Source organism: Spermophilus citellus (assembly GCF_964194105.1).
Source record: "Spermophilus citellus genome assembly, chromosome: 4".
In the NCBI taxonomy this organism is placed as follows: domain Eukaryota; kingdom Metazoa; phylum Chordata; class Mammalia; order Rodentia; family Sciuridae; genus Spermophilus; species Spermophilus citellus.
In genome coordinates, this window is record NC_138185.1 from 196,021,815 (window position 1) to 196,047,330 (window position 25,516).

The window sequence follows — 25,516 nt, forward strand, 5'->3', positions numbered from 1 at the left end:
CAAACTAACAAAATGGAAAAAGTAAAAAAAAAAAAAAAAAAAAAAAAAAGAGCAACAGAGCAGGTTTAGAGCCAGCACGGTTCGCATCACCCATGGACTAAAGCCTACCTAAGGGAGCCAAGGGTATACAAGTCATGTTCATGGCTTAGGGGCTGAGGTTTTCGAGGGACCAAGGGGCTGAGGTTTTCGAGGGACCAAGGGAAGCTCATCGTCCTCATGGGTTGGCTCAAACTGCTCACAGGATTCACATTTTTTCCTCTCCTAGCTGAGGAGTAGGGTATGGGGGCAAACGTAATCTCACACAGGGCTGGGGACGGGTCTCAATGGTACAGCCCTTGTCTGACATGCGTGAGGCCCTGGTTTCAATCCCCAGCACTGAAATAATAACAATAATCTGTTACACATTGACTTCACTGAACAAAAGAAGGAGAGACATGAGATGCAGTAACAAAATCCTGGGTGACAACACCAGGAGCCAGGGGCCCCCCAAGCCTTGGAAGGGCCCTTGAACCAGAGAGCAAATGGGCTCATAAAGCAAGGAACAATGTGAGAACCAAGGTCCCCTCTTTAGTCCTCCACAGGGCAGGACTTCTGTCATAGTTACAGACAAAGAGCAATGACCAGATTTGCCACTGGTGCCAGCTGCACCAGCTCCCCATTCTGGCATCCAGACAACAGACAAGGAACCTGCAGACAGACCTCCAACCACAGAATATTTCACAAAAAAAAAAAAAGGCAGTAGAGCAACATTTACAGTCTTGAGGGAAGAGGAGCAGGACCTGAGGGCTGTACTTCTAATCAGGCTGTTATTGCCACAGGAAGATCACGGTTCACATACAACACCGGAAGCCTCAGAGGAGGACAGTGAAGAAATACATGAGAAAGTTTTTGCTAAAGCTCGACATTCACATCCAGGAAACAAATGCCGGACAAGTCAGGGTGGGTTCCTGTTGTCCTTTCTACCCAGCTCGTGGTGCAGAGCACAGCATGAGAGCTAACTGTGCACAGAGACAGAGGTGGCCTTGGTCAGTTTCCAGTCCTTGGGACTTGAAGGCTATTATACATCAACGGCTCACTGAACACCTTATAAACAGTATCACTGTGCCATATCCATTTACAAAGGGTATTACGAATGGCTTGGGTGTCACAAAAATGAATGGCCCAGATGAGAAGGAATCTTCACCATTCCAACTCCCAGCATCTAGGGCCCACCCCAGTTCTGGGGCAACAAGGAGATATCTACCAACCAACCACATGACCTGAAGCCCACTGATTGCAGGGATTAGTGGGAAGACCAAAGGAAGGGCGTAACACATAAAGATCTGACAACCAAAGAGATGAACACAGAACTCTCTGACTTCAGAACTGGCACCAGGAAGCAGACCAAGCAGCTATTCCTGGGATGAGCATATGTTTGTTTCAGCACATGGTGTGACCGTATTCTGACCCCAGGAAGGCAGATGGGGGCCCTGCAACAGATGCTGGTTTCTGCCCTTGAGTGTTTCCAACAAACAAACAAACAAGGATAGACTCCACCACCCTCCTCGATGCAACCTGGCTATACTTTCCCTAACTCCCTCCCCTTTCCTGGATTCTCACTGAGCCAGTTCCTCTTACCACCTGTGTGCTCAGATACATAGACGGAGGACCTGGAAGTACAGGTAGGTAGTGCCAGGTCCATCCGCCCTTATGCTTCCACACTGGGCTACCTTGGCCCCAGTCCTCAGCTGGCACAAAAGGGCTTGGGACACAGGATAGCTCACATCTCACATCAAAAGAGACTCCAATTCACAGATGCTGAGGGGGAGTGGACTAGTAGCAAAATCAATCACAGAACATCCAATACTGGTGTGTGGGAAGGTTGAACTCAGGGCTAACAAAGGGACCCCCCCCCAGGCCAACTCTGGGCATACCCAACTGGCTGAGGAGAAGAAGCAGCAGACAGATTTGGCTGGATGACTCTGCAGGGTCACCCTAAAGGCGAGGAAGACTGTGGAGGGTGGGGGACATGCACGCGCCCCTCCCTCCCCTACACAGCCAGAGCTGATGGCCGCAGCCCCTCCAGTGGACTTGATTAGAAAGGCCCTGCAGGGCAGGAGACCCTCTGAAGTGGCCCTGTTTCCATCCCTTCCATCTTCAAAGTGCATTTTCAGTGCAAGAAGTAGGGCTGGATCTCAGGGGGCCCAATTCTGAGAAAGGGCTGTGCCAGCCAGCTCCCTCCATCTCCTCCTGCTTCCCCCTTGCCTGCCCATGCCCCTCTTCACACTAAGACCAGAATTCCTGCTGGATCTCATAAGCAGTAGGCCTGTGTGTGTTAAGTTCAGCTCTGCACAGCGGCACGGTACTGTCCTGACTCTGCCCCTCTGCGTCCAGGTCCAGAAGCGTCCGCTCGGTGGGGGGCAGCGGCCCTGCCTGAAATGGGAGCAGGGCTGGAAGGGCAGGCCGCTCCTCCACAGTGCTGCTGCTGCTAGCAAAGCAGGAGTCCAGGTTGCTGGGTGTCTCTGTGCTGGAGCTGTTGGCTGGGGAGGCGCTGCGGGCAGGGCTGGGGGACACGAACCACCAAGGGTCTAGCCTTTGCCGATTGGCAGAGGGACGTGGGCGAGGCAGAAACTCCAGAGTCTTGGGTCTCTCCAAGGTAGAGTCCTGCTGTGTGTTCCAGCGCCTTGGGGTTGGGGGAAAGACCACATTAGGGTCAGGGAGCCGGGGGAATTCACCTGGGTCTCGGCTAGGACTGGGGGTTTTCAACATTCCTGGTCAAGAAGACAAAGGGAGAAGCATCAGATGATGGCACTGTCTTTCTGGGTCAGATATTCACTGCTCTCCCCACCCTGCCATCTCCCTATGCACTTGGAATAACAAGAATTAACAAATACTTACCGAACGCCTACTATGACTACTATGTGCCATGTAGTGTGCTGGGTGGTATTGGGGATACCTAGGCCAAGGTCCCTGTATCCAATAATAGTAATGAGTGTCCTATCTGCAATGAATTAACTAAAGGCAGATGCTGGCAAAAGAGCCACAAATGGGCCACATGTGTTTGTAAATCAAGTCTGAATGGAACATGTGTTGGAGATACTCAATGCCTGCTTTCCAACCAGAGCAGCATAGCTGAGTGGTTACAAGAGAAACTGCATGACCTGCAAAGCCCCAGTTTGCTGACCCCTGACTTAAGGAAATGTCTGTCATTCATTCTTCATCATTTAATAAATGTATGATAGGAACAGAAGTCTAAGTAGCAATATGGAGTGTCTGTTCCCAAAGAGGTTTATATCTGAGAATACAAAAGCCTATTAAGAGGAAGGTCAAGTCAATGGTAAAAATATAATTGTCATTGACACCTAAATCTCACTAAAGGTATGGCCTTCCCTGCTTCTCCTCCTGGACTGGAGCCAACTCTAAGTCAGTCTGAGATATTCCAGGGAGCAAGGGTGGTGACAGGGAAAACCTGGGTTTGAGTGTGTGTATGCCCAGGTGTCGGATACAGCAGGTAAGTGTGTGCACATGGGTAGTAACTCACCTGGACACGTGTCCATGTCTGCTGAGGCAGGTGAGTCAGGGATGAGTGGTAACAAGCAAGCTGACAGATGGAAGCCTTCCTGTGAGTGTGTCTGAGCTGATGTTGTAATGGAAGACCTGCAACCAGCTACGTGGCAGAAAACGCCCTCCTACCTGCAGCGCAGCATTCCTTCCTAGTATCCAGGGTACCCTCCGGTTAGAAGCTAGACTCCTGCCCCTTCTGGACACTGCCTGCACAGCAGTGCTCTACCCTGACCCAGGGCCTGGACATGACAGTGTGGTACCAGGTCTGATTCTTCCAAGAACCCACTTGTCTTCTTTCGGTTGCCAGGAAAGATCCCTGCCCTGTGGCCCCATCCAACCCTGGTCACCTCCCTGACCTCAGATCAGTAATTCTTGCTTGGCTGAGTAAGAGGTGGAATGGGGCTTACTCAGATCCAGAAGTAGAAAGAGGAAATGAGGCACCTACACCTTCACTCCCTGGGAGGTACAAAAGACAGAGGAGAGAGGAAGCACCCAGGACTCACCTGCTCCAGGACTGGGGCTCAACCCATTGCTGGAGGGGCTTCTGCTGGCTTGGAGAGCTACAGGCTTAAGGGCTCCATCAGAAGGAGTCCGCCGGTGACCACTTGGCTGCGTGGGGGCCGTGAGGGTGACATGGGTGGGAGTCAGGGACTGGTTAGGGTCTCTCTTGAAGCGTTCCACACGGACATTGACCAGGGGATTGTGGGTGCACGGGGTCGGGGGTGGGGCCTCGACGGGGCTGACTGGCATCTCATACACCACGATCTCATCGCTGTCGGAGCGCAACAGGGAGCGGGTGGAGTTGCACTCAGAAATGGAGGAGAGAGAGAGCAGCGTCAGGGAAGCGGAGGGGTCCCCCAGCAGCAGCATGGGTTCTTCCTTCTTGAAGAGCTTTCGGGAGGGGGGGCTGGTGCTCCGTCGAGGACGGCTGGCCCTCTGGAAAAGACCTTCGCGCCTCTTCTTCTCCTCCCGGGCTGGTGGCTCGGGCTCCTCTGGGGGAAGCAGCTGGCACCTGCCAGCTTCCAGCAAGTCAAACCCTAGGCCTGTGGCTGCCAGGACAGCCCCACAGCCAAGCAGAGCCACCTCACAGCGGCGGTGATGGGTACCACTGCGCTTGAGGCTGTTGGTTGGTGTCAGCTGAGGGGTACTGGTGGCTGAGTTGACTGGGGTGGGCTCCTCATGGACTCCATCACTGTGGGGGCCATCCCCATCCTCTCCTCGAGGAAACGGGATACAGAGGTAGGACTGGTTAGGTGAATGCTGTAGACGACTCTCTCCACTCCTTGGGCCTTCGCTGTCTTCATCCTCTGTGAAGATGAGAGGAGTGGAGGAGAAAAAAAGAAATGGGTACAAAGCAGCAAGAAGAAGAATCTGGTCCTTTCCCCTGACTCCAGGCCTCCTGACTCAGTGTCAGGGATGCCAAAGTCAAACGGCCTGATGGGCAGGACCTGGAATGGACATGGAACCAAAAGGGCTGCATTCCCCGACACGCAGCTGCGACCAACACGGGGAAATGAATCCACATTCCGGAGCCCATTTTCCTATTTTTAGGAAAGAAGATCTGTAATTTGCTACTTCTTTGAACCTCACGTGTGTGTGTGTGTGTGTGTGTGTGTGTGTGTGTGTGCATGTGCGTGCGCACGCAATGCTAGGGATTGAGCCCAGGACCTCATATTCTAGGCAAGTACTCTACCACTGAGTCCCACAGAAACCCTTAGTTCAAATAAAGCACAAGTCTCTAGAACACTGGATAGAACAGAAACATTCCTAATAGTTTCGTACCTTAAAATTGGAAGGACTTTTGGATTTCTAGAATGGCAGCTCAGCAACTTAAGACTAGTCTCCACAAAGGATTAGAATCCCCTATAATTGGCTCCATGGATGGAATGACCTTAGAAATCTACAGAGATAAGAATATCACCTGAGAGAGCGCCTGGAGAACTTACCCACCATTCAGTAATCAGAGGATGACACTGGTAAGCCTCCTGGGAGGACAGCTGCAGTGTCTTCTATCACCATCCCCCACTTGGTGGGCTCCCCTATCCACAGAGTCAGGGACAGGAAATGCCTGATTCAAGGCCTCACCCTTCTCTTGCCCTAAGGAGACTCCAACTGGCCCCTTGGGATAAGAAGCCAAAGGTAGGCTCCATGACAGCAGGAAAAAACTGTGATTTAGAAACTCGATGAAACGGGTACAGAACAGACAAACAAAGGACAGAATGGGTGGGAGTCGAGTAAAAGCTAAGACAAATACCATTAAGCAGTATTAGGGGTCCTTAAACAGTCCTGGAAATGGCCAAGAATTCCCTGAAGGACTAGGGAGAGAACAAAGACCAGAGAAATGCTTACCCATCTCCATAAGGCTGGTGAACCCCGGCAGTGCCAGGCTACTCCTCGGGCCCTTTCCCAGGTTGGGGGCACTGGACGACCACTGCTTGTATCCATCTACCAGGGATTTGAGGCTGAAGAAGAAGAAATGAGAAGACTGTCAGAAGTGGCCACTTTCCTCACCTAGCCTCCAAGGGCTGAGGAAATGCCTTTCCTTGTCTGCCTGATCACAATGAGGACCTAGGGTCCAGGCAGCATCTCACTGAGCCCACCTTCTGCACAAACAGAAGTGTACATGCTCTAGGGAAAGAAAAGCAGCAGTTTGACCCACCCTCCTCACATGCTGTGGAACTGTGGAGAGAGCTGGGGGGCAGGGTGGGCAGACAGAATAAGGACTGCCCAGTGAATGGGGGTCCTGCCTGATCCCTTCTTAAGGGAGAAAATCCACAAACACTGAACACAACACACTCGTGACATTAGAAATACCGCAATGCAAAGACGATACTTGCAATACAAAGCAAGCATGGGCAGATGATCCAGCAGAAATGGGCTGGGCCGCCCCATTCACGCCACTGCTCAATCCTCCTTTCAAACTCCTGGCATGCTTAGGCCACTTTCAAAGCCATACATTTTTCAAAAAGAAAAAAAAAAAATCAACCAACAAAGCATCACCAACCCTGTGCACTTTGGGACAGACCTATGTGGGTAGTACTTTATGCTGTACTCCGGCCCTTGGTTTGTGTGGGGATGGAGAGAAAGAGGATATCAGCTTGCTCTCAAATCCCTGTGATCAGCTCATTTAGCAAGCCAGTATCTCACCAAGGACAGACAGGGTATCCCACAAACCCCCTAATATGATGGGGGTGTCAGAGGCAGGAAGCACTGGTCTTCTTCCCTAGAGGACAGTAAACAGGAGCACTGAGGAATCCATATGCTGTGGTGGTTTGGGGGATCCCACAGAATAACCAAAGGTGGCTCTTTTTTTAATGCTGAAGACCCATTCAACAAAGCCCACTCTCCCCTGAGTCCCAGGCCACTCTGAACGCAAAAGAAGGTCTGACCTTTTCCCTTGACCTCAGCAAGATGTTTCAAGTGCTGAAAGACATACCAGTGGATTCGAGTACCTCCCAACGTCCACTGGTTTCAACCAAAATAAAGAGCCAGGGAGGAGCCTGCTGTTAAACCTACAGCCTGGGACTTCCAACTGGTAATTTTATCACTTCCAGCTCTGGGTCCAAGGAAATCCAGATTAGCAAGTCAACACCAGTGCTCAAGACTAAAGGATAAATAGCCATGGATCTTCTTCCTAACGCTAAGGGTGCCAGGAGGATCCTAAATACTGGAGTGGTCAGGAAAGTGATAGATCAACACAGGAAATTTCCCAAAGTGCACAATGGTATTGCTCTTAAAAAAACACAAAACTCAGCTCAGCCTTTGCAGTGATGAGACCTGGTTCTATGGGGTATGAGAACGGGAAATGGAAGGATGATTGCTGCCAGCACAGCTGGTGAAAGGGTGAGGATTAGACTCACCCCAAGTGGAAATGTGGAGATTCTGATGGGGTACTTAAGCCATTAGCTTTCTCACGCCTCTGAGGGGATCTTCAATGAATAAAGAGAATCAGTAGTGAGGCTCATTCTGCTCAGCTTCTCCCATAGCCGAGATCCCAAGGCTGGGCTTGAGCTATGTTGCCAGTCACCTCCCCAGGTCCAGTCAGCAAAGTCCACACCAGGAAGGAAACTTAACAAGATGGCCTGTTTGAGCTGCTTCAGGCCCAAGCCCTCCTATCTGTAGGACCAAGGTCCCAGGGCGACTGCAGGGTGGGTCTGTGAATCCAGATAACCAAGCTGTCCTGAGACAAGTGTGTATGTGTCCTATAGAGCTGTACCATTTGTGAAAAGCAGGAAGATACACGCTCACTTAATGTTACTGAATTCAAGATAAATTACTGCCATTACATATTTTCTTCAATCAACACACTCTAAAATTAGAAATATAGAGAGAGGCTCTCAAAATTTTCTGTAATCCCAGCAGCGTGGGAGGCTGAGGCAGGAGAATTACAACTTGGCGAGGCCCTGTCTCTAAATAAAATATAAAAAGAACTGGGGATGTGGCTCAGTTAAGCATTCCTAAGTTCAATCCCTGGTACCAAAAGAATAAAAATTCTGACATCAAAGAGATTTTTTTACTCAGAACTAGATGAAATCCACTTTTATTTCTTTAATGGGAACTGATAATCATGAGATACATGATATATAATCATGAGATAGATGAGATTTTTAATTGCTTCAACAGTTATGAGTTTTCTCAAGCCTCTGAGGTAATTGGTGGCACATACCTGTAACCCCAGGGGCTCAGGAGGCTGATGCAGGAGGATGGAGAGTTCAAAGCCAGTCTCAGTAATTTATTGAGGCCCTAAGAAACTCAGTGAGACCCTGTCTCTAAATAAAATACAAAAAGGACTGGGGATGTGGCTCAGTGGTTAAGCATTCCTAGGTTCAATTCCTGGCACCCCCGCCTCCCGCAAAAAAAGTATGAAGACAAACCTATGTAAGGAAAAAGAAAAGTACAAGTTGATATTCTGTAATGTGAAATATGATTAATTTAATACCAAGATAAAAGGTATCTTATTCCCTCTTTGGGTAGTAGGCATTGAACCCAGAATCACTCTATCACTGAAATACATCCCTACCCCTTTTTATTTTTTGAGACAGGGTCTCACTAAATTTCTGAGTCTTTCCTTGAACTTGTGATCCTTTTCCCTGAGGAGCTGAGATTACAGGTTAAGTCACTGTGCCCAACAAAAAGTATCTTTAAATGAAGCAGAAATAAAGAAATTACTGGAATCTACAACCAGCTTGGCTAACGGTATTTGGAATTATAATGTCAGAAATATCAAGTGATGGGCTGGGGCTGTAGCTCAGTGGTAGAGTGCTTGCCTAGCATGTGTGAGTCACTGGGTTCAATTTTTAGCACTGCATATAAGTAAATAAAATAAAGGTCCATAGGCAATTAAAAAAATATTAAGAAAAGAAAAAGAAGAAGAAATATCAAGTGACTCAGGGTCAGCAAGTTTCTCAAACCCAGCTCAACTCCTGTCTAGCTCAGTGCTCAAAGAACCAACTAGGAAGCTCCAGCTCCTACAGAACTTGGTAGAGTAGAGTGATTTGCTGTCCTCTGTGGATTCATCCTGAAGCCACACACAATATAGGTAGTTTGCCCTACATATCTAACTTTGCTATTCAAAGGCATCTAGTGATTTCTGAAGCCTGGCTTCAGAAAGTCAATCCTTTATTTTCACCTTGAATTCAGATCTGATGTGGGGAAATAGATTTTAGACATGAAAATTTTAGTATTTGAAAGATTAGCAAAACCAGGGCACCCGCAAACCTAATAGCCAACCTTAGTAACTCTTTGGAAAGTCACTATGTAATGGTGAAGAGGACTGTTGGACTCTCTCACACTTAGAATAAGTCATAAAACACTACTGGCTTAGAGTTGAATACTAAGAAGTTAAAACTGTGATAGCCATGCTTCGGGTATGGAACAGAACTACATAAGAGGTAAGGAATACTCACCCTGGCCAGTATGTATACAGGCTCCCTATGAGCCAGCAAATTATTTATGCACTTCACAAAGAAGAACTCAGAAAACCTTCATATCAGCTACCCATCAGTGGGATGCGTACTGATATCATCCCCAATCCACAGAATATACAAGTTCACACAGAAAGCCGGGTGGAGCTGGGATTCATGCTAGGCAATCTAGAGTCAGCAGCCAAGCCCTCCACTACTACACTATGAGTGCCTGGCCTGTGAAGCACTGAGACTCAGGGGAAAATTGGCCTCTAGCCTCAAGCACTCAAGTGAGGACACAGTTCTTTCACAGCACCAAGGCCCCCTGGGCTTTTCCCATGGGGTGTAGTCAGTGTGACTCTGGGGTGAGACCTGAAAGAAATTCTCATGGCCTATTACCTCTATCAGTGCTGGTTTCTCTGTCTGCCCCTGCTTCAGAATGAGCCTCCTGTTAACCCCTGCTCTCTGTTCTCTGAACTATGAATGGATGCTTTAAGAGGAAGAGCCAGGTATGAGTAGAAGACTCAGACAGAACTTCCTATATTTCTTCCTTGCTCTGAAGGGATCAGCAAACTGCACTGGTGGGCAACATCCTGCCCACCCCTTGTTTTCCTAAAGTTTGACTGGAACACACCCACACTCATTCATTTATATATTGCCCATGGTCCAAGGCTGTTTTGCTCCAAAAGAGGAGTTGAACTGTTGAGACAGAACTTTATGGATCACAATGCCTAAAGTATTTATTATCTGGCCCTTTGTGGAAGAAAGTTTGCTAACTCCTATCCTAGGAGGTTCCTGGGAACCAGTAGATTGGAAAAAACTGTAAATTGTAAAGACCACGAGGTTTACAATTGAATACACATTAGAAAAAGGGTGTTTTATTTTTTGTAGCATTGAAGACAGAACCCAGAGACAATCTTCCACTGAGCTACATCTCTAGCCCTTTTTTTCCAGCCCCTATTTTTTTAAAATTTTGTGACAAGTTTTCACTAAATTGCTGAGGCTGGCCTTGGAACTCATGATCGTCCTACCTTGGTCTCCCAAGTAGCTGAGATTACAGGCATGTGCCACGGTGCCTGGCTAGCAAAAGGTATTTCATATCGTATTTTTAAATGATGCACTCATCTTTACATAAGAGAGAATTTCATATCATCTGGCTCTTACCCTTCATCCCCTGAGGCAAGTTCCTTCTGCCCAAGTGTCCCTGGCCCCCATGTTCGTCCCTTCTTCTTTGTGGCCTTCTTCTCCTCCTCTTCCCCTTCCTCTTTTGGGATGACTGAGCTCCGGCCCCAGGTTTTGCTGCTTTCACCTGGTGTCACTGTGCATAACAAAGGTTAGATAAGATCCAGAGAAATGAACAGACACGGCCCCAGGCCCCATCTAAACTAGCCTCTGCCCCACCAGACAGACTGGAACAACTCAGAGTTGCAGGGAAGTTAGACCTCACCAGAAACTCTGTGCCTAAGGGACCCTTACAAGAAAGCAACGGAGTCCCCAGCTACCAACCATTTAACTCTCAAAATAAAAACATGGAGAAACTTCCCAAAGGGTTACAAGTCCAATATAAAGCTGGAGCTCAGGCCAACCAGACACCAGAGTTCCAAACAGATGTAACTGAAAGAACTTGTTTTGCTGGGTGGAATTGCATGGTGGGGGAATGAAGAGGTTAATGTGGGGTGGGGGGAGACAGTGGGTAAGGAAAATGTGGAAGAAAGGAACTATTGGAAGATAGTCTAGAAAGAAGAAAATGAGGCTTTCCAGGCTCTGGAGAAGGTGGTCAGGAAGAGGGGGAGAGGGAAAGGAAAAGATAAGGAAGGAAGAACCCTCTTCTGATAGAAAGCTATAGAGATATGGCTCATATGAGAAATGAATGAAGTGAGCCAACTACCAAAAAAATAGGGAACTGAGGCCACTGAAGCAAAATAGGAAGCATATGGAAACTGCTATTGATTCCAGCCAACTCTGGTCACATGAAAAAAAAAAAAAAAAAGAAAGAAAGAAACCCTCTAATGTGATCTGAATCCTCAAGGAAGGTCAGAAACCCAGGATTTTTAAGTGAAATTTATTTTCAAATTGGGAAACCATTCATTCATATACACCCACATTTATATATACAAACACACACACCCGTGTGTGTAAGTGTGTGTGTACTTTTTTAAACAAATACTATAGTAAAAACAAAATAAGCCTAAGATTGGCCCACTATACAGTATTTGCAAGTTTTCTTAGGAGCTAAGAAAATGACTTTGGAAAAGCCATTCCTTAGGAAACATGGACAAAAGAAAAACAATAATGTCCCAAATAGGGCAGAGAGTACATTAGGTCCCCAGGCCAGGATACCAACAACCTATATCTACATTATACACCAGTTTCCAGATTGCTTTGTAACTCACTGAAGATCCTTCAGCACCCGGAAATCCCTCTGCTGATATTTAACTAGGAGCAAAAGGTAAAGAAGGCAGCAGCAAAGTTAATGGAGAGGGACAGGGTAGGGCTGAGGGTCTGTGTGCGTATGTACATGTATATACGTCTGTTGAGGGGGTAGGGGGCAGAAGTTATGCATGGAGCAAGCCTGGACCAGCTGGCGGTTGGACAGAGCAGGGGACAGGTTCCCTGGTGTGTTTGGGGCCCCAACTAATTTGAGAAACAGTCTCACACTGGATGGCTCGAAGGCGAGGAATGATGGTGGGGCTTGCAGGAGGGCTGGAGCGGCTGCTGATAAGACTCTTCCTTTTATCCATGGTTGGGGAGGCCTGCACCGTGAATTTGTGCTGGAAATCTGCTTGAGGAAAGACAAACACAGGAGTGTGCATTAGCCTTATCCCATCATCAAACTCATTTAAGAGAGGTGATGTCTTCTGGCAGGCCTGAGAGACAGGCCTCAGTTCCCTGAAAAGATCTGTTTACCTGGGAAATGTTCTCTTTCAGAACCATCTCTTTTTTCCTAAGGGACATGGCAACATGAATGTATGAACTGATGGAAAATTCATTATCTGAGTGAACATCATTAGACAAGTCTTTATAAAGCTCTCTATTTAGTGTATACAGATGGAGCGATTACACATTGAGAACAGCTTTGAGCTCATGAGAGTTTGTTGATTATTCTAGGGATTGGAACTCAAAATTCTCTGTTTCAGATGATCTTCTCAGGGATCAATGCAGGGAGACTAATGCTTCTCATTAAGTGTGGGCAGAGCAGGGAATCCAGGGACCAAGGGAGGTGGTCAAGTTGCCTTGATTCCAACATCATCCAAAGGCAGATATGGTACATCACACAGAGTGTAAAACCCACTTCTCTGAATTTCAGCCCCTCACCATCAGAGAGGCATGATACTCAGCTCCTTGTCTGTACGATGATCTCCCCAATAAACTGTGGTCCCTTTGCAGGTGGGATTATGGCTTCTATACCTGCATCCCCAGCCCACAGCAATATGCTGGCACAGGCTAAATGCTCAAAAGGTGCTTAAAGACTCTATGCTATGTGAAGAGGAAAAAAAATGTACAAAAGAAAACAGCAAACATGTTCTGTGGGCACACCCTCTCAATTTCAGTGAATGAATTCCCTTGTCTATGCCTAAGCCACCATCCTAGGCTTACCATCCTCTACAGGTGCTCTCATCAGACCATTTTTCCTTGGTTCCTACACTTCTAATAAGCTTGATTCCTGGGGTTTTATAGATTCAGAGCACTTTTATCTACATAAAAACACATTTAAGGGCTGGGGTTATAGCTCAGTGGTATAGAGCGCTTGCCTCACACGTGTGTGAGACCCTGGGTTTGATCCTCAGTACCATATAAAAATGAATAAATAAATAAAGACATTGTGTCCATTAAAAACAAAACACACTTAAGCACTCACCTCCCTTGACGGATATATTATACATCACAAAGATTCTATTTCATATTTCCTTGCATTTCCCCCAAGGCTACAGTAACACAAATGATGGACCTTTATTCATCCAGTGCATTTCTGAAAGGTTATGTAAATTCTTATGCACTAAACCTAATCTCAACTATCCTCAGAGAACTAATTAAGTAAAGAAACCTTGGGGTGATGGGTTGTACAGAGCCAAGACTCCTCTAGTTTCACATACACAGTCCTGGAATTTTCTCCCTGTTAGAAGCCTCCTTCTCCAGGTTTGTCTGAAGGGAGATGCACCTGGGTAGGCTGCCACGCTTCCAGCAGCCGGACCTTGCGAGTCTGTCTTCACACTGTGTTCACTCACACCCCCGGCAGTTCCCCTGGAGTGGGGCAGATTTTCAGCAAGCCAGTCTTTCCACTGAACAGAATGGCCCATGACAACAGGTGACACTCGGGCATGGGTCCCACAAACTCCTGCCACACCGGCTCCTCACTCCCCTCCCACTTTAGGCCCCCAGCCACTGACCAGAGGGAAGGCTGATGCGGTTGCCATCCTTGAGCTTCAGCCGGCTCTTTCTGAACTTGCCCTTGCGTTTCTTCACCCGGGGCTTCTCCTGGCACAGCTGGTGGATGATGATGTTGAGCTCCCTTTCCAGGATGTCGATCTCCCGCTCGGCCAGCTCCTGCTCCCGGCGCCGGAGCAGCTCCTCCTGGTTCTTCTGCTGCAGTGCAGCCCGTGTCAGCTCCTCCTCCCAGGTGCGGAGCTCCTGCAGAATGGGAGGAACCATCAGAGAGAAGGGCAGGGTCCTCCATGCAGAGGGGCTCTGGAGTAAGGCCTGAGAGCTCAAAGGGCTCGTGCTCACGGCATCCTGGAGAGCTCTCCCATGATGCCTCATGGATAGAGGGGGCTGATCTGTGAGCTGGTAAGTGAACATCTGAGCACCCTCAGTCATGGGGAAAGGACGGCTCAGAACAGCCATCCTGAGATACAACCAGAGATGCTAATACCGAAGGCCAAGCTCTAGAGACAGGGCAGGAGGAGCAATGAGGACATGACAAATAACATAAGTCACTAGCACTGACAACATAGACAGGGAACAATTATTATCCTATTGCATAAGACAAACCATATAAATTATAACAGCTGGCACATAGTACATGCTCTTCAAAAGCTAGCTATTATGGGTTTGACTCTTCTTAGAATAACAGTGCCCCTGGACCTTGGGGCTACATCTCAAGACTCCAGTGCATGCCTAAAACCACAAATAGTATCAAACCCTACATATACTATGTTTCTTCCTATAACACATACCTGTGAAAAAGTTTAATTTATAAATTAGGCACAGTATAAGATTTATAACAATAACCAATAATAAGATAGAATTATAGCAATATAATAAAATCACCAGCATCACTACTCTCATGCTTTGGGGCCATTATTAAGTAAAATAAGTGTTACTTGAACATGAGCACTGATAGAGGATGAGTGGATCTGATAACTGAGACAGCCACTGAGTAACTAACAGGCAGGTAGTGTACACAGTCAGAGGGATGGCTGGCGTCCCTACTGGGACATCATGAGATTTTACCCCCCTACTTAGAATGGAAAGCAATTTAAAACTTATGATGGATTGTTCACTTCTGTAATGTTCCGTTTAATATTTTTTGAACCATAGCTGACCATGGGTAACTGAAACCACAGAAAGCAAAACCATGGAAAATGGAAGGGGGCAGTGGAATTACTGTAGCTACCTGCTGACAAAATATGGTCTTCATTTTTCTTACTGGCATATATAATTTATAATTACATATAATTTATAATCATATATACATATGTATATTTATATATATTATAGTTTTATTGACCAAAAGAAAGGTAACCAAGAGTCACTGCTTAACCATCTAAAAAGAAGCTGATCATTCTGGGAGTTCTAGCTGGAACAATAATGATAGAAGTGTCTCGTGATCATTCAATGGCCAGTTCAGAGCCACCCAATATCTGTCCTAAGCTTACTCCACTCCCCTGCAGAACCCTCAATATTGAACTGTACAAGGTACAGATTGTTATGTACCATAGGAGTCTAATCTCTTCAAATCAGCTCCAGAAATTATTTATAAGTCATTTGTGTAAGGGAACAACCTTAATATTGCAAAGAACACAGATTTCAGAATCAGAAGGCCCAGGTTCAAGGTCCTGCTGCCCCACTTACTAGCTCTGATGACAAGGAGGCCACTGACCCTCAGCTCTGACACGGGAACAATAATACCTTCCCTATACGCTGGTGACAGGGCTCTGGATAAACAGGACAAAAAGGTCTCATCAGATCTCCCAAGCAAAACAACTGGGAACAATAAAGCATGTACAATTTTAGCTACATGCAATTTTAGCTTTCATATTTCTAGTAACTTCCCAACTTCCCACAATGCAGAGTGAGAAGGGGAAAAGGAAATTAACCAAGTCTCTGTGGACAACCCTCAGGGGCCCCGCTATATCCCTTAGATTTAGGCGTGCTCTTACAGTGTGAGCCACACAATTGCTTACGACTGGCTTTGCCTATGTGGATGCCGTCTACTAGAGACACAGCAAAGAGGTAAAGAGGGGCCATTTGGGGAATGGCCACTAAAACAAAAAGACAGATCTCCAGCAGGCCAGGAGTCTCTGAACTCCCCAGATGGCTTGCGCTTGGAACCCTTTCCATGAAAAATGTCCCACAATTTCAAACCCATGGCATTCCTGGCCCGTATTCTGTTTCTGAGTCTGATACCAAGACACTGGGCAGGATGTTCTGATTGCTATTCTCATATTGAATTATCCCTATATGAAGCTAAAGTCCTTCTGGAAGTCCATCGTAGAACCAAGAGACCTTCTCAGAAGCCTCTCGTAATTGTGGCTGGCAGATTGAGATACCACTGTCCAGTGGTGCTTTTCCTCTGGCTTGGACAATTAAATAGCTACCCAGCAGGAAGGTGGTCAGGGCAGGTCAGAAGCAGGGTGGTCGGACAGACTTAGTCCAGAGGCCCCACTGGAGAAGGTCCACTGAGCCAGCGCCTGCCTTTTTTCTCTCTTACCTTTTCTTTGGCCCTGAGTTGGTCAAACATCTCCTGAATCTCATGTTTCCAGTCATCCTGCAGGCAGTGGAAGGAGTCCTTGGGCATTTCAAAGAAACCGGACTCCTCTATGGTGGTTAGCTGGTCCAGGATACTCGTGAAAGATGGTCGTGAATGGGGGTCGGGATTCCAGCAGTCTGAATGGAAAGCGTGAGGAAACAGAAAGCATGAATGGACTGAGGCAAACAGAAGACTTAGGGTATTACATGACTTCATTTACCAGAAAACGATCTCTTCTTTCTCCTTCCCAAAACTGAGACTGGAATTGAGGTAACCCCAAGCAGGACTCAAGAGTTAAGCAGGCTGCCCAGCATCACAACCATAGAGAGCAAAACTGGAAATCAAACACAGCTGCTCTGCACCCATCCAGTTCTGATGTGAATGAAGCATAAGGAAAGCACACCCGAAGAGTTTTCTGTATACAGTACTGTTACCATGATCAACCATGTTACTATACAATTCAAGTCTTGACAAAGGGTAATTACAGCCTGAGCCTCGATTTCCCATAAATACATGAGTTGCCCTTCCTCAACTCAATGGAATGAAGAGAAGGAAAAGATAAAAATGGGAATCAGGAAAAGCCACGAATTAGCATAATGGTCAATTACCCACTTAACCTTGATTAGATTTGTATTTCTCACTTACAAAATTAGGGCATTTTCCCAGAGGACTTTAGAGTTCCTTTTTTCCCCAATGTTCATTTCTACAAGTAAGACACTCAGAGGTCCTGAAATAAAAGCTACTATACCTTCCTATTTTATATATTTTTTAAACATTTATTTTTTAGTTGTAGGTACACACAATAGCTTTATTATTCTTATGTGGTGCTGAGGATTGAACTCAGTGCCTCACATGCTAGGCAAGGGCTCCACAACCCCAGCCCCTATCTTCTTATTTTATATTAATAAGATCGTGAAGTACTGGACAGCAGGCTTTAGTTACTAAGTTACCTTCTATTGATATTGTACATGGGCAGAAGGGCCCTGCCTCAGCAGGAAGTAGCTCTTTCAATGGCCCAAAGGACTCCTCATGGGATGACTAATACTTTATCTCCTCTTTCTCTAACTGATCTTGTGAAACTGGACAATATCAATCAAGTGCTATCAAAAGGTAAACTGTCTCCAGTTTTGTTCAGGCTGGGGCTACTTACCTTCCATGAGTTTGGCAAAAGGTTCTGGGCAGGTAGAAGGTATAGGAAGGGCAAGTTTGTTCATGGCCACTCCATAAGCCACTGCTAAGCCATCAATACCTCGGAAGGGCACCTCGCCAGTCAGCAGCTCCCAAAGCAGCACCCCATAGCTAGGGACAGGAAGAAGACAGAAGAGATATAATAATCATAACTACAACCTCACGAAATAGCTCTCAAGCCTGCATCAAGCACCCCATGTTCTCCCTAACCATAGGAACACTAACGGAACAGACCAACTAGTTAAATAGAAAAGGGAAACCACAAAGTCTACCAGCTAAAAACAAAACCTATAAAGTCAAGCACACTTCACTTCAAAGTCTATTCCATCATTCCCAGGTATGCCACCGTGGGCAAATTACTACATCTCTCTGTAAGCCTCTAATTCCTCATCTATCAAGAGCAATAACATTTATCAGTCTCAGAAGGCTGTCACAAAATTAAATAACTTTAAATAAGTGCACAATGGCCATAGCTATTTTACTGTTCTCAATGAAATAAACTAAGAGGACAGGCAATCTCCCAAACATAATTTTTTTCTGTTTCAAGAAAATGTCAGTTTTTGTCACAGATACACATTTTTTTTTTTAGCTTTAGAAAAGCAAACTGCTTACAATTCAACACAGATTTTGGTCCTGTAAAAGGCTTCTTTAAATACCCGTAAGGTTAAGTAGATTCCTGCCCCCAAATCAGTATGAGTGGGTCCTTCACAGAGACCTCTGTTTCACAAGGCAGACCTGGGTCAGGGCAGAGTGGTGTGTCGACTGTGAGAACTGCAGTGTGCCCTCCCTACCTTTCAGATTCACGTAAGAATTTCTCAGGTCCTAATAGAGAATGAAATCGTAGAAAGCTTAGTGGAAGAATTATTCTATGAATTCACAATCAAAATCAGGCAAAATCACATAGCATTCAATCCTTTGAAGAATTAATGCCTGTAATCCCAGCAACTCGGGAAGCTGAGGCAGGAGGATCACAAGTTTGAGGTCAGCCTGTGAAACTAAGTGAGACCCTGTCTCAAAATAAGACATTAAAGTCCGGGTGGGGGGGCGGGCTGGGCTCAATGATATAGCACCCTTGGGTTCAATCCCTAGTACCATCCAAAAAAAAAAAAAAAGAGAGAGAGAGAGAAAAAAAAGTCAGAACAAGAAACTATAAGGCTATGAACGGTCAAAGTCCTTCACTCAACACCAACCTCAAATTTCTTGTAATGTACATCTTTAGTGTGCATCCAGCAACAAAGACCATATTAATTAAAAAAATAATAAACCCAGTAGATATTCTGTATACGCAGAATGCTACAATACTTAAGGAACATCATCTTGAATCTTTACAACAAGCCTGTGCAGTAAGTACTGTCTTTATTGGGCAAATGAGGAGAGCGATTCCTAGACAAGTTCAGTGGCATACATGGAGGACATCATGGTGGCCCTGGGAACTCTCAATTCCCTCTCTCTAGAACACCCTTCTACCATCCTCTGCTTGGTAATGCTAATCATCTTTCAGGATCCAACTCAAATGCCCCACCCTTCACCCATTCATTTTAAACATCTAGTAAATGTTTTCTAGGCATAAAGCTCAATGCCAGGCACTGGGATACAAGACACAGATCTTATCAGAACAGAGACTAGTGAGAGGGATAAAGAGGATGACAGCTAGAATACAGAGTGATGAGATGCTGTGACAGGAAGGAGGATCACTAAAACCCGGCCAGGATGGGAACAGGATGCCCTCCAGCTAAGCCCTGCTGTTAAGGGAAGGAGCAGCAGAGCAGGGACAGGGTAAGCATGTGGAGGTGAGCAATCCAGACCACAGGTTTTCCTCTTGAAGACTCCCAAGTGATCAAGCCTGGCTCCAAAAAAACAATGTGCGAGGGCATTGGAGTTAAAGGTCTCCTTGGACTGTGCGTTTATCCCAGTAAGGCCTCCAGAGATCATCATTTTCTTTATATATCTTGACAAGGAAATAGACAATTGCAGGTCTAGACAAGAAGGTAGATTTCAGTTGGTGGCTGATGGACACTTTGGGAAGCCTTTCCTGACGTCCCCTTGTTTGGGCTTCCTTGCACTGTAGTTGTTTGTTTAAAGCCTAAAAGCTCCTAGAGGGCAGGGGTGGCAGTTTTTAATCTTTGGATTCTCAGACTAGCCTGGCTCTGCACACAGGTGCTCACAGACATGTGAATTGGTAGAAGGGCGTGGGAATGAATGCCAACTGCACTGGGTGTGCTAGAATAAGCCTTGCACACCCTCAAGAATTGCACGAGTGTACTTCCTGCCAAACCTTAAATGTGACTTAATCAGACAGTGGTCATACTCGGTAACTTCTACAGAGTGATCCTGAAGAAACTTCAGCATTGCTGTCCACCTTCCAAGGTGAGAGCCACTCCCACCTTTAGCTGCCTGCTCTTAGCACCAGTGCCCACTCCATCCTGGAGAACAAAAACTGAAGTCCCATAGAACCCCCGTTGTCACAGGGCCTGACCTTGGACCCTCATGGAGGAATGCTTATCTTGCTCATTGTGCAGCAGGGAAGTCCTAACATAGAACACTATGTTTTGGGACACAGTGCTGTCAGAACACTGGTAAACACCATTTTCTTGCTCCTTTGAAAAAAAGTTATTCTCCTGTTGGTGCAAGGTCAGCCTACGTGGCAGTTTCAAAACTCTGGTGTCTAGACTCCCATAAGATGATATGTTGTGTATCACCTCTGGTCTGTCGTGACTGTTATATGCAAATTGGCACACACCCACTATAAAAGCTATTTTTGCTATGCAATAAAGCTGATGCTGTTCTCTGAAACCATCTCCATTGGGGTTTCTCTGCACCCTCCAGTTCCCCAGGGCAGGCCCCTCAGCACCCAATCTTCCATCTAGTCTAAGACAACCAGTTTCCGAGCCCTAAATACCTGGAAAGACAGGGGAATGCTTCAAAGGCTCCAACTTTCCCTGTCTGTGCACAGGTATCTCCTTTGTGATAGTTTTCACACTGAGCCCTGAGTGTCCTGTGGAGATGTCTTGGGCCACCCAGAAGAGGGAGGATCCTGGGATCCTACCCTTCTCAGTTTTGACAAGGCAGCTCTGCTCTATCTGTGCTTGTCTGTTCTGCTCAAAGGGCTCTACAGCTAAGAGAAGCATGTGGACTGTTGCTTGAGTGTGAGCAACGCTAATACAGAAAGATAATACACATTTGACTCAAATGCCCACGCTACCACTTACCAGCCACATGCCCTTGAGGAAGCAAGGTCACCTCATCTGTACACCTCATCTGTCTTCCTTAAGACTGCAGTATGCACCTTACAGTGTAGTTACAAGCAAAAGTAATAGCAACAGGCACTCTCCACCCCAAAATCACCATCTATGGCTACTAAATATGTGCGATTTCTTCTCAGAAAGGGCCTGAAATGAGGAAGAGTCTGGAATTGATAAGGTAGAGCCCCAGCGTCTGGTGAGAGCCTTGCTGAGGGACACCATGACTCAGAGAGGCAGCCTTTCTGGAGATGATGTAACCCATCCGTTTTATTGTGCCAAGGTTCTCTTTGTTTTTACAATGAATAAATGAAGACTTGGTACTTCTTTGGCAGGAATAGAGTCCAAGAAATAAAGTGCAGAAAAACAAGTTAGGTGGATGTGAACACCAGGGTAGGTGGGCAGGAGAGGTCAGTGCAATAGAGCTCAGGCTCACTTCACCTTGTTACCCTCCCAGGGTTGGAAAACCATGAAGAGGTCCTTTATAAGCTGACCCTTTGGAAAGGTCAGCTCAGATAAATCTCAGTCCCTCCCCTCAAGGTAGAGCCACCAGCCCCCTCGCTGCTGAACCCAAGTCTCTGTGAATTCACTCTTGGATTAATAATTAACCACCTCCAGAAGTTCAGTAATCGCTTCGACTGTTTCAGACGGTCAGGGAAGGGGTGTTCAATTTTTCTGAAAGTGAGGAAAATGATGAGAGTGGATACAACCCTTCCAGCCAGAGGGACAGCACTTCCTCTTATTAACCCGGGTTATCTCTAAGGCTACCAGCTTGGGCCGTGCTGTGAAAGTAGATCATTTGTTTCCCTTGAATGAGGAGGGCTGGGGAATTTCTTGCACGTGGTAATTGTCTGATCTCACAGTCCAGGAACCACACTGACTATCTAATAATCTTTGGCAACGATTACTGAGATAATTCATCTGAAAGCATTTCAAATCTGTAACCTATAATTTTTCTTCTGGTTTTTAACTCATTCAAACCAATAAATTATTAACACACATATGTATGCAATACTGTTATGGTTTGGATGTGAGGTATCTCGAAAAGCTCACATGAGACAGTGCAATAAGGTTCAAAGGAGAAATGATTGGGTTGTAAGAGTCTTAACCCAATCAGTGATTTAATCCCCTGATAGGGGTTAATTGAGTGTTAACTGAAGTGGTAGGTTGTGGCTGGAGGAGGTGGGAATTGGGGCATGGCTTTGGGAATATATTTGTATCTGGCGAGTCAACTCTCTGCTTTCTGATAACCTGTGAGCTGCTTCCCTCTGCCACACCTTTCCACCATGATATTCTGCCTCACCTCAAGTCCTGAGGAATGGAGCCTGCTCTCTATGAATTGAGACCTCTGAAATCATGAGCCTCTAAATAAACCTTTCCTCCTCTATAGTTGTTCTGGTCGGGTCTTTTAGTCGTAGCAGCAAAAAAAGCTAAAATATATGTTACTATGTCTAGTGACATCATAACATTCATTTATGTGGTAATATGTCCTTGCCATATTGCATTTTAAAAGCAGCTTATAAAACAGAATGATCCCATTTTAAGGGATGGGTGGCTCAGCACACAAATAGACGTGAATAATGGGAAGTTATACTCCACGTATATATGATATGTCGAAATGCATTACTGTCATGTATAACTAAAAAGAATAAAAATTTTTAAAAAATAGGGAGCATATCAAAATACCAATATAGGCTCTCTCTCTAAATGGTTTTAGGGTGTTTTCTTTTATTTTTTGTTTTTCTATATTTTCTAATTTGTTTCTGCAGGGAGTATGTTTTATTGTTGTAATTTTAAAATTATTATTGTAATTTTAAAACAAAATGATTCAGAAAATGCTTCCACTTTGTCCTGCATACGACAGGTAAGACATCCTCGGAGGAAGAGGCCCTTGGCTCTAATCACTGCTTTCCCTGCATAGCACAACATACAGGAAGAGGATGCCCAAAGCACAGGAACAAGGACATATAGCTGGTGACACAGTAACACTGTATAAGTATTGCCATATGTTTGTTTGGTTTTGTGTGTGTACCAAGGATTGAACCCAGGGTACTTAACAACTAAGCCACATCTCTAGCCCTATTTTTTTTTTTTTTTTTTTTTTTTTTTGAGACAGAGTCTCACTAAGTTGCTTAGAGCCTCACTTAGTTGCTAAAGCTGGCTTTGAACTTGCGATCCTGAGCCACTGGGATCACAGGCATGGGCCACTGCACCCAGCAAGCACTGCCATATGTATATCAATGGGCGCACATTTTCCTCTGATAAAGGTGAAAATCTTTTGAAGCCACTAGATGAGTAGGCTTAAGGAGAGAGGGATTAAGGTTCATGTAATAGGTTCAATAAAATGTGTCTTAAAGGAAATCCTACAGCACCGAAGCAGAAAAACATGGGAGGAAGAAGGGTGAATTGTTTTTACACCACATTCACCAACCAAATTGGATCAGGAGGCATAAGTCCTTGGGGTAATTCTAAATCAGAGACCCACTGTAGACCAAAACAAAACAAAGAGAGTAACAAGAGTTGAGAGGATGTGGAGAGACTGGAACCCTACACACTGTTGTGGGAAGGAGAAATGGTGCTGCTGTGAGGAAAACAATTTTTCTGGGCTCAAAAAAATGTTAAACAAAAGTATCCTATGACTTGGCAACTGGATTCCTCAGCACATGCCCAGGAGAACTGAATTTAGGAACACAAACCTGAATATGCTCCCCAAAAAACTCGTACACAAATGTCCACAACCTATTCATAATAGCCCCAAAGTGAACACAACACAAATGTCCATTACCTGACAAACAAGTAAGCACATGTGGCCTATTTACATGTTCATATACTACAAAAACCATAAAAAGAATGCATTTCTGATGTAAGCTCTGAGATGGATGAACCTTGAAGACATTAGGCTAAATGTAAGAAGTAACTCACAAGAGCACACATATCCTATGATTCCATGAATGTGAAACAGCCAGAATAGGAAAAGCCATAGACAGAAGACAAGTTAGTGGTTGCTGAAAAGCAGGGGGAGGACAGATTGGGCAATGGCTGATAATAGATATGGGGTTTCTTTTCTTGAGTGATAAAACATGTTCTGAAAATAGGCAGTGGTTGTAGTGAGTTGAATGGTACCCTAAAAAGATCTTGATGTTCTAATATCTAGAATCCTCATTGGAATTAGGACTGTCTCTAGAGGGTGTGATCCTGAGACACCCACTTTAGACCTGTCTGGCCTCCAGAACTATAAAAGAATATATTTCTGTTGCTTTAAGTCACTTGGTTTGTACTAATCTGTTTCTATAGCCCTAGGAAACTAATGACAGTGGTGATCAATACACAACTTTTTTTATATTAAAAATCAATGACGGGCTGGGGTTGTGGCTCAGTGGTAGAGCACTCGCCTAGCATGAGTGAGGCCCTGGGTTCCATCCTCAGCACTACGTAAAAATAAATAAATAAAATAAAGATATTGTGCCCACAGGCTGAAGGTAAAAGGTTGGGAAAAATCATACCACTCACATGGCCCTCGGAAGCAAGCAGGAGTGGCCATACTCATATCGAATAAAATCAACTTCAAACCTAAGTTAATCAAGAAGGACAAAGAAGGTCACTATATACTGTTAAAAGGAACCATCCACCAACAAGACATAACAATCATCAATTTGTATGCACCCAACAATGGAGCTGCAACGTTCATAAAACAAACTCTCCTCAAGTTCAAGAGTCAAATAGACCACAACACAATAATTATGGGTGACTTCAACACACCGCTCTCGCCATTAGACAGATCCTCTAGACAAAAACTGAATAAAGAAACTATAAAACTCAACAGCACAATCAATAATCTAGACTTAACCGACATATATAGAATATATCAACCATCATCAAGTGGATACACGTTCTTCTCAGCAGCACATGGATCCTACTCAAAGATAGACCATATATTATGCCATAAGACAACTCTTAGTAAATATAAAGGCGTGGAGATAATACCATGCACCATATCTGACCATAATGGAATGAAATTGGAAATCAATGATAAGAGAAGAAAGGAAAAATCCTACATCACATGGAAAATGAACAATATGTTATTGAATGATCAATGGGTTATAGAAGACATAAAGGAGGAGATGAAAAAATTCTTAGAGTCAAATGATAACACAGACACAACATACCGGAATTTATGGGACACAATGAAAGCAGTTTTAAGAGGGAAATTCATTTCTTGGAGTTCTTACCTCAAAAAAAGAAAAAACCAACAAATAAATGAACTCACACAACACCTCAAAAATCTAGAAAAGGAAGAGCAAAACAACAGTAAATGTAATAGAAGACAAGAAATAATTAAAATTAGAGCAGAAATCAATGAAATTGAAACAAAAGAAACCATTGAAAAAATAGATAAAACTAAAAGTTGGTTCTTTGAAAAAATAAATAAGATAGACAAGCCCTTAGCCACGCTAACGAAAAGAAGAAGAGAGAGAACTCAAATTACTAACATACGGGATGAAAAAGGCAATATCACAACAGACACTACAGAAATACAGAAGATAATTAGAAAGTATTTTGAAACCCTATATTCTAATAAAATAGAAGATAACGAAGATATCGATAAATTTCTTAAGGCATATGAATTGCCCAGATTGAGACAGGAAGACACACACAATTTAAACAGACCAATA

General features: G+C 45.1%; 1 protein-coding gene across 3 annotated transcripts in view; it reads right to left on the minus strand.

The window, feature by feature from the left end:
- Window positions 1–233: 233 nt before the first annotated feature.
- MAP3K9 (mitogen-activated protein kinase kinase kinase 9) overlaps window positions 234–25,516 on the minus strand; it is a 75,245-nt gene continuing 49,962 nt past the window's right edge. Inside the window, exons 4-12 of one of the 3 annotated variants that reach the window (XM_081293290.1) lie at window positions 17,567–17,715; window positions 16,378–16,553; window positions 13,835–14,075; window positions 12,103–12,225; window positions 10,611–10,764; window positions 7,404–7,472; window positions 5,893–6,005; window positions 4,047–4,850; window positions 234–2,750 (exon numbers count right to left, since the gene is read on the minus strand). In XM_081293290.1, the coding sequence (XP_081149416.1) occupies window positions 2,266–2,750; window positions 4,047–4,850; window positions 5,893–6,005; window positions 7,404–7,472; window positions 10,611–10,764; window positions 12,103–12,225; window positions 13,835–14,075; window positions 16,378–16,553; window positions 17,567–17,715 (2,314 nt within the window). In that variant the 3' untranslated portion in view covers window positions 234–2,265. Of the gene's footprint in view, window positions 2,751–4,046; window positions 4,851–5,892; window positions 6,006–7,403; window positions 7,473–10,610; window positions 10,765–12,102; window positions 12,229–13,834; window positions 14,076–16,377; window positions 16,554–17,566; window positions 17,716–25,516 lie in introns of all 3 variants that reach the window. The other 2 variants (XM_081293289.1, XM_081293291.1) reach the window with 2 other exon arrangements.